This window comes from Notamacropus eugenii, chromosome 1 (assembly GCF_028372415.1).
Source record: "Notamacropus eugenii isolate mMacEug1 chromosome 1, mMacEug1.pri_v2, whole genome shotgun sequence".
Taxonomy (NCBI): domain Eukaryota; kingdom Metazoa; phylum Chordata; class Mammalia; order Diprotodontia; family Macropodidae; genus Notamacropus; species Notamacropus eugenii.
The window spans coordinates 523872586-523885439 of NC_092872.1; the positions used below are offsets into that span (position 1 = coordinate 523872586).

General features: G+C 38.6%; 1 protein-coding gene across 2 annotated transcripts in view; it reads left to right on the top strand.

The window, feature by feature from the left end:
* NUGGC (nuclear GTPase, germinal center associated) overlaps positions 1-12405 on the top strand; it is an 88104-nt gene extending 75699 nt beyond the window's left edge. For both annotated transcript variants that reach the window (XR_011972402.1, XM_072633821.1), the window contains 2 exons: positions 526-616; positions 12001-12405. Coding sequence is in view for 1 of the 2 variants with exons in the window: in XM_072633821.1 (XP_072489922.1) it covers positions 526-616; positions 12001-12161 (252 nt within the window). In the remaining variant the exon portion in view is untranslated. The remainder of the gene's footprint in view (positions 1-525; positions 617-12000) is intronic.
* Positions 12406-12854: the final 449 nt, after the last annotated feature.

Consider the following 12854-nt stretch of genomic DNA (forward strand, 5'->3'; position numbering starts at 1 on the left):
AACAGCCCACAGCTCCACCAACAATGACTTAGTGTTCCAACTCTCCCACATCTTCTCCAACATTTATCATCTTCCTGTTTTGTCATGTTAGCCAATCTGATAGGTGTGATGTGGTACCTCAGAGTTGTTTTGATTTGCGTCTCTCTAATCAATAGTTATTTAGAGCATTTTTTCATATGACTATAGATAGCTCTAATTTCAGGCATTTTTGTTCTCTTGGCTTTAGGACACAATTCTTGCTGATTTGTTTGGTTTAACACACCTGAACAGCACCCAGAGCCTACCTAATTTCAGTATAGATTTCCTTTAACAGTCTACACTTTTCCTTTTCTTTGTCTGAGAAGTTCCCTTTACTCTACATTGGGACTTGAGGATCATGGACATGATTTTTTATAGCCGTTACAGGGTTTACCAGGTCCAGTCTGCACACTTGCCCTCATGTCTAGGGGATGGGGAGGGTTCATCTGCAAGGCTTTCCATCCCTTTGAACAGGAATGTTCTAACAGAATGCTTCATATCCCTTAGAATGGAATCATTGAAAAAGTAAAGGGACGTGTGTCCACCATGCTGATCCTTGCTTCACCCAGGGGAGAAAGCCTCTACATGGAGCTATCAGGTAAAGATATGGAACTTTCTATAAGTGAGTGACACTCCCACCCAGGGCATGCTAGTAAATGTTTAACAACTGGCACTCTGGGGGGAAATGTATGTAGAATATACATTTAAGTTTAATCTGTACTTTCTCCATCACTTTCTCCATTAACAGAACAATAAACCAAGCCCTGACTTATGGTTGTTTGTTGGTTTCTTAGGTGTAAATGCTCACAATGGAATGAAAACTGTCTCTTGCACACCCTGCCTGTCCCAGCATACCTAGCCCTGTAGCATCTTCCTAAGCAGGACTCAAGTGAAAAGTAGAAGAGGAGATAATAATGACTGGTATTTAGGCAATGCTTTCAGGTTTATAAACTACGATCTATATGACAACCCTGTCAGACAGGTGCTATTATTTTAGAGATTTTAAAGATTTTATTTTAGAGATCAATTAATGAATATTTATATTAAGTTCCTATTATGTACCAGGGATATGAGAACAAATAAAGAAATGATCCACACTTACAATTAACCTACCTTCTAATGTGGGGAGACAATTGCATATAAAAATATGTGCAATACAATTATGAAGTTTATATATATATATATACAGATGCAAACACAAAGTAGTTAAATATAGGGTACTGTGTGAGGGAGGCTACTAGCAGTTGGGGAGATCTGGAAAGGTTGCATGCAGAAGATGGTGTTTGAGTTGCACTTTAAGGAAAGAGGGAAGCAGGACGGAGTGTATTTCAGTTATAGGGGACTGAGGGCACTGCAGAAAAATTAAGTGACTTATCCAGGCTCATACAGTTAATGTCTGATATGGAATTCAAACCAAAGTCTTCCTGGCTCCAAATCTAACACCATTGTATTTGGCATAAAATGCGAAATCCTCTGGAGCAGCTAGATGGTACAGTGGATAGAGCTCCAGGCCTGGAGTGAGGAAGACCTGAGGTTAAATTGGGCCGCAGACACTAGTTGTGTGACCCTGGGCAAGTGACTCAACCTGATTTGCCCTCAGTTTCCTCATCTGTAAAATGCTGGAGAAGGAAATGGCAAACCACTCCAATATCTTTGCCAGGAAAATTCCAAATAGGACCACAAAGAGTTAGATATGACTGAAAACTACAAAACAAAATCCTCTGGCTTTTAAAGCTCTTCATGAGTGTGTTTGGGTGTGGCTGTCTGGCAGTTTTGGGGTGCAGATTTCTGGGTGGGTTGGGTTTGCCCCAAGGAGGAGCTAGCAGTTTAAATGTGGTATCCAGAATGATGTTGGTCATAAACTGAGTCCTGGTATCAATCTCCACTGAATAATTCTTATGTATGTGGATAATGATGACAAGCCTTGGCAAAGGTGAGATCTGAATGGTACAGTACTGAGCCCACCTCAGTCTCTATGTGGAAAAAGAGAACATAGGGGTGGGAAGAGAAGGGAGGGAAGGAGGTGGGGCAGAAGAAGATTCAGAAAAACAAGGGAGAGAGAGAGAGAGGGAGAGAGAGAGAGGGAGGGAGGGAGGGAGGGAGAGAGAGAGAGAGAGAGAGAGAGAGAGAGAGAGAGAGAGAGAGAGAGAGAGAGTCCATGCCATCTATGAGGTAGTTACTACAAGAATTATTCTTTCATTTTATAGATATATAAATTGCCCAGTTTCACATAGGTAATGACAAAGCTAGGATTCAAACCCAAATGACACCACATCTTATGATCTTTCTGTTATGCCATACTGTCTTTCTTGTCATCAATCATTCAACCAAGAAGTACAAACTATGCACCAGACACTGTGCTAGGCACAGGGGACACAAATACAAAAGTGAGACAGTCTCTGCCCTCAAGGAGCTTATATTTTATATAAATTTTCTACTCTTCAGAGAAATAGAATGAAGTAAGTTCAAAGTTGGCTCAGAAATTAACTGAATTAATGTTACATTTAAGAGGTGGCAACAAGAGAATTTCTCAGGCTGAGCCTTATGTCTCTCTTGATGGATGGGGTAACTTCAGGTCCAAAGTCTAGTTCTTAGTTTTGTGGGCTCTGGAACTTGACTTGATCAGTTTCCCCAGAAGTAAACAGACACTTGGGAGACTGATTCATACTAGCTAAGCTTATAAGAGACAGATTTATTAAGTCAAAATCCCATCTTATCAACTATTTTTCAGTGTAGATTAATTCAATCAAGCTGGAGTACAACTGTTGTCTGGTCAATGCTTCTTTTTCCTAGTAGGAGAGATTTCCTGAGAAACCAAATGAATTTCTCGGAGAAGTTGAGACAAAACTCAGAGAACTGGATGTTTTTAAGGGACAGATCCTTAAAAATATAACCTCTAAACCATAGTCTGATGGATTCTTCTCTCCTATAAAGTTATGCCAGCCATACACATTTCATCAGAGCACTTTCTACCATATGTCCTTGTTCTTATGGTAGAGAATCAGTGTGTGCAGAAGATTAAGGGGATAAGAACAAATGAGAGAGTTGAATGACATCGTCCCAAGACAGTGACTCTGACAAGGAATCAAATGAGCAGTCAGTAGCATAGTCAAGGACAGAAATTCATGTGCTGCCAGATGCAAGCCAATAGGTGGAAGCATATGGTCTGAGTTTAGGAATAATGAGTCCAAATTCAATCTCGGTGGGGATGGGAGTGGTACACACAAAGCAGGGTTGAGAGAATAACATGTAGGGAGGAGTTGGCACTTAACGTAAAAAATCAATTTAGGGCAGTCTGATTTTATGGTGGTGGGTGGAAACCACATCCCCTTCCCACTCAGTTGAAGGAAATGGCACAATGTTGCAGATCTACAGACTGATTCTTTCCTACCCAATTATTTTTTTTTATTGGGTATACAACAACAAACTAACACATAGCATTTGTGATGGAGCTCAGAGATGACCAGGTTGCACTAGATTAAAATCCTTGCCCTGGGTCAGGGGTTCTTAAACTTTTTTTGTATCATGAATTCCTTTGGCAGTCTCATGAAGCCTATGGGACTCTTCTAAGAATAATGTTTTTAAATGTATATAATACGTAGGATTACTAAGGAAATAGAAGCTTAGTAAATACTAAGATGCAATATTTTTTTCTTCCATCCAAGTTCATGGACCTTACCATGTACTTCTTAGGGGCTAATGTGCCCCAGGCTAAGAACCTCTGCCCTAGATTAAAACTCTCACTAGTGAATCTCTTTATGTCTAAACAGACAGGTAGTTCCCTACCAGGAGATTTTGTCTTCTCCACTACCTCTCCTAGGCATGATGGGAGAGGGGTTGGGTACTTGGTGGAGACCTCATGAGAAAGTCATGCTTTGAGCTGGCCCCAGTGGGTGGAGACACTATGGTCAGAGAAAATCAATTCCACCCACTTCCCCAAAGGGAGGGATTTGTATGTGTATGAAAAATGTTGCCTATGGGTTTCAATTCTTCCCCTGGCTTATATAAGAGACGTCATGATAGCAATATTGGTTAGAAATGAGTATGAGAAATTGATGTCTGGAGCAAAAGAACTATAATTACGATGAGATAGTTTGTGAGTTGGTACAATGTGAAAGGAGCCATTTGGGAGAAATGAGTCTATGTATGCGGGAGAGAGTGAGAGTGTCCAGGAAACTTGGAGCTCCATTCCATCTCAACTAGTAGGATTCTTTTTTCATTAATCTTCCACAGAGGATCTGCCTGGCATGCTAGAGGATTTCCTTTCATTCTTTTAAAATTCTGTGGCTATCAGCAGAACTTTTAGATGGTTCATCTGTCATAGTTTATTTTTGCCACACACAAGGTCTACCCCATTCGATATTATGTATGTTATACATGTTTAACAAAAATTAAATGTTTCCCATGCAAGGTATTGTTACTAATGTGCAATACTCTACTTTCACCCACCATGTGTCTTTCCATTGCTGTCTGGGTCATCTGCTGTTCTGATTCTTTGGAGAATATAATACCCGTGGGACAATGCTAGTGTTAAAAAGATGGGTTTTTACACCAGGAAGTGGCTTTGGATCATTAAAAATATTGCACAATTTCCCAAATTGAGTCCAGCCTGATCTCCTCCTACTATTAAATGTTAGCCTCAGCTCATGTTCCATCTGCAGTGCCTGGTCAATATAAATGTACTGGTGGGCTACTTCAATGGGTTGTGCATCCCTTTGCATGTCATAATCTGGGCAACACAGGTTCCTGATCAGTTTTATTCTTATGTATGTGGATCTCATTGAGAAGACCATATGGCATTCTGGTTGTTGATGGCATAATGCTACCTGTAAACAGGAGCATCTGGAGAAGCTCTCCATCCCTAAGAAATCCCTCTTCCATTTGAACTTGAGGCATGACATCCTTGAAGACACTGATGAGCACCTTTGATCAGTATATATCTCCCTGTTGGACAATGTTCTTGATACTGATTATCTATGGATGGCTTTGCAGAATTATTTCTATAGTCCTATTTGTCATGGAATTTTCAAAAATCATCTTAATATAGTCATTATTTGAGGATATCTATTCAAGCAGAAGTGGTCTACAAGGTCTGAACCAGATTAAAATGTAATCAGGAAATATTTAACAAAACAAATAAAAATATAATAAAACATAGATAACATTACATTTTAAACTCAAGTTAATATATACAAGGATCCTTATGTACAGATTAGTGGCTCCTGTTTCTATTTGACTTTAATGATAATTAATTTGACTTTTGATTTAAAACTTCTTTTTACTCTGCCAAGTCATCTTTTCTCTGTTTAGTATTTAACAAATAATATATACAGTGGGTTCTTACGTTCCTTATATTTTCCAATGAATTATGTGAATATGAAGCTATACTCTACTGAAGAAAAACATCTGAAAGTGCCTGCATGTTTCTTTCTTACATTTTCATCAAGAATACCCTCAATACATGCATATATAATTCTTACAAAGAAATTTTAGGCAAAGGTAATAATAAAATATGATAAATTTTGGTGCTGGTATTACTGTGGTAAATGAGGCACACTAATATACTGTTGGCAGAGCTGTGAATTGTCCCCACCTCTTTTTGAAAACAATATTGAATTTAAAAATGAGAGTTATAAAAAGTTTTCATACCCTTTGGCCCAGTGAATCCACTGCAAGAATTATATTCAAAGGAAATTATTAACAGAGGAAAATGATTTATTTTGGCATAAAAGAAGCATCATCTCACTAGCATAATCCTGTAAATAAACTGACAAAAATTTGACTAGATTATGGTATATTAATATACTATCATTGTCATGATACAAACAATCAGTCAGTCAACATGAATTCAATAAGAAAGGCAACATGGCAGAATGGAGAGAGAAGCAGTCTTCCTTAATGTTAGGAAGGTTTAGGTTCAGGTCCTTCCTTTGAAGTATACTATGGCTGAGTAACCTCCTTGTATTTAACTACTTTGTGTTTATATGTACACATGCTTATGCTAGACAACAGAGGTGGAATTGTTATGAACTGTAACAATTTTATCTAGAAGTTTAACCAATGTAAATCAATCTCCACAAGATCACCAAAGAACCCAGAAAACACCTTAGTCAGCAAATATCTGACTTGCTTGCCAAATGACAACACAGGTTAGGATGTAAAATTGTTTGTGAAAATGTTATGAAGAAGGATGAGAGATTATAAGTAATATTGCTTCAGAAATCAAAGAGAAATAATGAAGGGTAAAGCCAGTTTAAAGAAAGGTTGACAAGATACTCAACAAGGCAAAGTCATCTCAAGGGCATTCAAGGGTAAACACTGAAAGGGGATTACACACACAAGAAGAAAAATGGAAAAGATTTACAAAAACTATTTTTCAACCTACTGCTCTGTCATGCAAGTATTCAAGATAATACTGTACTTGGATTCTAACTAAACATTTGTGGATATGCTCATGGACTAAGGTGACAAGGGATAAAATAGAGTACAAATGAGAAAAACAGTTGAATTTGACCAAATGTGTATTGGGGAGATCTGTGGTGGAGGCAATACAAATGTGAGAGTATAAGAGACTAACATATATATCAAATGTGTGGGGAAAATCTTACACCTTATTGGTGACAAAATGTAACCAAAGGGATATCAATAACTAATGATCCATATACCTACTCTCCCACCTGCGCAATATCTTTATATTTATTCTGTGAATATTTACATACATATACTTTGTTTCCCTAGATAAAATATAAACTCCTTGAGGGTAGGAACTGTTTCATTTTTTCTTTGCATTCTCAGTGCCTGGCATGTAGTAGGTGCTTCACATGTGCTTTTGACTGATGGATTGGACAGTTGCCTCTCGGTGTTGGTAAAGGGCATTTCCTCACCTGGAATTATGCACACCAACGGAATCACAGATCTGAATAAAGATATATACCAGGCACAGTTAATAATGACTGATAGTTGCATAGCATTTGAAGGTTTGTCATGTACTTAACATATCTTATCTCATTTGAGCCTCACATCAACCTTACGAGGTAGATACTCTAAGATGGGTATTATTCTCATTTTCCAGATGATACTTAGAAAATGTTTTGCTGCTTGTCAGATCAATAGTGACAGGGGAAGGATTTAAACCCATGTTTTCCTGACTTGAAGTATACCTCACTATTCACTCTTCCATGCTACTTTTAAAAAACAATATGGAAACCTTACATGAAATAATGCAGACCAAAACAGACCAAAAAGACCAATGTGCATGCTCATTGCATTAAATGAAGAATCATAAGGAAGTCTGGTTTTCTGTTCATTATGTTTCATTGCTTTCCATATAAAATTCATGCTCATTGATTAATTGATTGTTTATCTCATGGTACAATGACATATTATATTAATATGCCATGATACCTACTGAAAGAGATAAAGGTTCCTCTATACCATTCATACCCTATTGTGTTCAGTTCTGGGTGCCACATCTTTGCAAAATGGGAGTGTATCCTGAAAAGCTTGATCAGGATCATGAGAAAACCAGAGAATATGGCAACTGAAGATTAATTGAAGGATATGGAGAAGCTTAATTTGGAGAAAAGAACACTGGGGTAGGGAAGGATTGAAGTGACATGATAGCTCTGTGGGAGGTAGATTAGATTATTCTGCTTGACCCTAGAGGCTGGTACTAAGATCAATGGGTGTAAATTACAGAAAGATGGATTTAAACTCAATGTAGGGAAAAGTTTCTGAGTAATTGGAGCTCAATCTAAAAATAGACTGTGTTGCCTCAAAAGGTAGTAGATGCCTCTTCACTGAAGGTCTTTAAGTAGATATATCAAGACCTCTTGCTAGGGATATTATAAAGGAGTCACTTTGTATGGAGAAAGCAGCAGTCCCACAGGACAATGTTTCCTTCTTATTGGTTGTATCTGATGTGACTTCAGGTCTCTTCTTGGGGCACTCATTTGGTGAAAACCAGCAGGTGGCACTTGAAGCTTGAACTTCCTACTGTACATGCATAGCAAGTACCAGCTGGCTCAGCCTTCTGGGTACTCCTGGGTTTTATGTTTCGAATCTAGGCCAATGGATAAATTCCAACAATAACTTATAATACTCTTTAATTGTGCCCTTACTATTGTAGATTTCAATCTTGCTTCCCTTCTCAATCAGTGTACAGGCAAAATGATTTTACTGTAAGGAAAACAGAAAATAAGGCATTGTAGTATGTTCCAAAGTGGTGAACAGATGATCCCAGCATAGTTGACTTGTCCCCTAACCTGACCCTGTCTTTGTCAGGTTTCTTTGCTTTTGTATAGGGAGGAGTCATGGATGATCCTGCAGGACTTTCTTAGTGGATAGGTATTATCAAGTATTGTCATTATTAAGATTATCAGAAAGGGAAGAGGAAGCCCTCCACCATGTTCTGTCTCTCCCTACCATCACATATAGCCAGTGGAGTGAAACCAGTCAAGTGAAACCTACAGTCTTATACTTTAGCCACTGACCCTGGGAAAGTTACCAAGGCTGAGAATTTCTCACATGGTCCAGTTTCCTTCTTTGCTTCGACTCCCAAAATGTTTTTGATATGACTGGAAGTTTGAGAGTGAGTCAGCTGCTTAATACTTCCATGGGTTTTGTGAAATATTATCTTCACCTCCCCACCCTGGTTGCTCAAGTTGTTGGATGCCTGAAATCTCTCCCAGTATTATGGCTTTACTACAAGAGAACAAGTTATTTAGAAAGATTAAACTAAAGTGAACACTGCAAAATACTGTTCCTGCCCTTTTAAAAGTCCTTCCAGTTAGTATGATACCAGCAAGGTCTCTGGCAACTGTGCTAAGACCCTGCTACCTTATACTTCAATTTGTGTTTGATACCTAAGGAGCTAGAAAAATGTGGGGGAGAAAACCACATAGATGCCATCAATTGCAACAAAGATTACATTGATTTAAATACTTCAGCTTGTGAGTGGAAGTGATTAAAATGTATAAAATTAAATGAAAGATTTTATAGGCATGAGAAATTGGGTGTGTTGGTCAGTAGTTGATGCATTTTTGGTTTGTGTAATAATATTGGAGAGCTTTTCTATCCTTTTGGAGTCTTCTTTGCTTTTGAAATATGTGGAAAATTGATCCCTCTGTTTGTCAAGTAAAGCTCTTCACAGCCTGGTTGCAGCCTAATTTTCTAGGCTTATTCCACATTATTTCCTCTACATTCTAACCAAACTGACCTCCTTCTTGTTCTTCATATATAACGTTGCACCTCCTATATCCATGCCTTACGTGGGTTGGTTGTCTCCCATGTCTAGAATTCTCACCTCTGGACAGCTAGGTGCTACAGTTGATGGTATTGGGCCTGGAGTCAGGAAGACCCAAGCTCAAATCTGACCTCAGACATTTACTAGCTGTGTGATCCTGGACAAGTCACTTAATATCTGTTTGCCTCATTGTTTTCAACTGTAAAATGGGCACTTACCTTATAGGGTTATTGTGAGGATCAAACGAGATAATATTTATAAAGTGCTTAGGACAGTTCCTGGACCATAGTAACAAATAAATAAATTAATAAATATTTGTTTCCTTCCTTCCTTTGCCTCTTAGAATCCCTAGCTCCTTTCAGCATTCAGCCTCTTACAGAATGCTTTTTAATTCCCCTGGCTAGTAGAGACCCCTGTAATTACTTTATGTTAACCTTGTATATACTTTTTATTTACTTATAGATGTATAGATTGTTTCACCTGAAAGAGCATAAGCTCCTTGAGGACAGGGACTGTATCACTTTTGTCTTTGAATCTCCTGCACGTAGATCAGTGCTTGTCACTTATCAACTGCTTATTGATAGATTGATTCCAAAGTGCCTTTAAGATTATACAGTTTCCAGTATAGATTTCTCCTGGGAAATATTGATTTGGAATCAAAGGACTTGGATTCAAATCCTGACTCTTTCCCTTATTAACCTGTTACCTTATAATTATTAGTGATAATAATAAGAGTAATAATAACAATAATGAAAACTCTATGGCTCATTTTACCCTCACCCAGGGCTCAGACCCTGGGAACTTCTGATTTGGGCTCATGTGTTCCTCTTTGGGCTCTTCTGCAGGCCCTTGAAAGCACTGTAGGCCAAAAGTAAACAAACATAGAACAGGTTTATTGAAAGGCATGGAAAGAACAGAAAAGGGGCTCATCTCCAAGCCCCCTTAGCAAGGAAATAGTTACAGCTTCACAAAATTTATAGTACTGAGTAGTCAAGTCTCTAGCTCATATGTTGTTGAGACTGGTCTGTTGTCAGCTTTCCCCTCATTCTCTCTGGGATCTTCACTGGTGCAGATATGTAATGTCTGTGCTCCTTGAAGCTCCCATTCCTCATGGCCACCATTCCTACATGCCCTTTATTTCCCTTTCCTCTACAAGTCCTTGTTCAGAGCTTTTGTTTACTCGAGGACGTGTGTCCTTGGTTCCTCTACAAACCAATATAACCATAAGGAAAGGAAGAAGCAGACCCAACTTCTTTTGATGGGTTGTTCTTCCCCGATGTTGTGTTTTTATGGAACCAGTCCAGGTAGGCCTAGAACTGTTGTCTGTAATAGAACTTTTATTGCTCCTGAAACCTTCATGAAGCCTTTATGTTGGTCAGAAGATCACTGGTGACTTTCCCATGCCCTGCGATAAGATGTTCATATATAGATATAAAACTCATGATCTTTTCCCCTCACTCTGCTCCAAAGATGTGGCTAGATTTGCATGGTCCCAAAGTTTACTTGCTTTGGCTTTGTGTTTGATCTTATTTTATCTGAACACTATCTTCTTATGTCAGTTTAAAGCAGTTATTCCCAACTCTCATTAGTATAGAATTGCTACAATTGCCTCAAGAAATTAGTAATTCATTAAGCATATATTAAGTGCTCACTGTATACCAAGTACTGTGCTAAGCAGTGTGGATACAAAGAAAGACAAAAAACATGGTCCCTGACCTCAAGGAGCTCAAATTTTAAAGGGGGAGACAACACATAATTAATTATGTACATCTTAGCTCAATGCAACACAATGTATATGGGAGATAATGCCAGAGGACTCTCTTCAGTGGGTCCACAGTGTCAATGATAGTGCATCCCTGCCTACCCATCTGGAATGACTCTTGTCCATATGTCCTCCCATATTAAGTCCAACACAGGCATTTCACCCCATGTGTTAGGACCTTCCTTATTTTCTCTGGTCATCACAAGGATTCCGGTGAAGCTGACAGGTTGTCCACCAATTATTCTTGCTCTCTCCATGTGACTAGCTTATCTTCCCTCTCACTCATTCTTAGATGAAATCCTTTGCTCCAGTTCTCCTGCCTAATTTTTTGTTCACGATATATCACAGCATGTTCTCATGTGAGGATGAAAAATTTAAAATTACTCTGTTATGTTAGATTGCAGCTGTATGCAATTACTATGTTTCCAAAGCTAGGATATGGATTCAGAATATAACTGAATCTGTGGAGTAGGAGTTACAGGTGAGGAGTTACAATTTGGCTCATTGAGAGCCTTGAAAATGGAATGAACCTTACATAGGCATCATCTTCAAACAGTGGAAAGCATTTGGATTAGTAGTCAGAATAGCTGGTTTAAAATCCTTCTGCCTTACAAATGAGGAAACTGAGGAATCAAGAATGTTTAGGCCAGAGAAGACAAGCCTTGGGAGAGGACATGATAGCTTCCTTCAAGTATTTCATAGTATCACAGATTTAGAGTTTAGATTCAGGGAACTTAGAACCATCTGATCCAAGCCCCTCATTCTATATATGAAGAAACTGAGGCTTCTGCAAGTTAAGTGACTTGGTCATGGTTATGCAGATAGTAAGGATAAGAGCCAGGATTTTCAAGATCCCACAGTACAATAACGAGCAATGAACCAGTGTATTTCTTCACACAAGTTCCTTGTGGTCATCTGTGACAAAATTAAACTTTGAAAAAAATGTCTAACTCCTACATGTTCTGTTCTTTTGTAGATGTCAAGAGTGAATACAGAGAAATGGAAAAATTGTATAAGAGCCTGAGAGAAATTGCAGAGAATGCCAGGATGAGGAGGGGAATGCAAGAATTTCTCATGAGAATGTCACCTAGAAAATTTGGCTCCTCCAAAAACTCAGCACTTATCCTTTGTGATTAGGCTGCAGGATTTAGAAATTGAGCCTGAAACAAAATAAAAATTGATTTTTGTATATTTTTGTATACTGAAATATCAGAAAATAATTTTTTCCAGCCTGCCAGTCAATATTTCTTGTGGTCATTGGGATAATCTGGGCTGTCTTTGTTCTCTGATGAACATGATTTTTGTTTTGAGTCTGTAAATAAACTGGATGCCTGCATCCCTGTGAATGAATGTATGAATAATTGAAAAAGTACTTGTTAAATATTTCCTGTGTGTCAGATACTGTATGTTGGATCTGGGGACAAAAAGCAAGATAGTCCTTGCTCTCAAGAAGTTTTCATTCTAAAAGGGGAAGACAATACCTATGAAAGAATGGTGGCTAGAGAAGGATGTTTTGGCCAGGGAATAGTGAATGGAGTCATAGGGCAGTTGATTGGCATGTCCTTTTCAGGAATGGTACTGTTGATTTGATTAGTTTCCCAGAGCTAGAAGTAGTAAGGGTTGCTAGGATGGTCAGCATAGGCACATAGCATAAACATGTCTAGGAAATGGTGTGGGTCTGAGTCAGGTTAAATATGATGAAGGCTTGCCAATTCAAAGTCCAGGGTTCCAGGGCAAGGTACTATACTTGGAGGTTCTGGAGGGAGAGGATGCAGCACAGGAATATGGCATAGAGATGGTAGGGGAGCAAAAATGTACCAGTGACCAAAT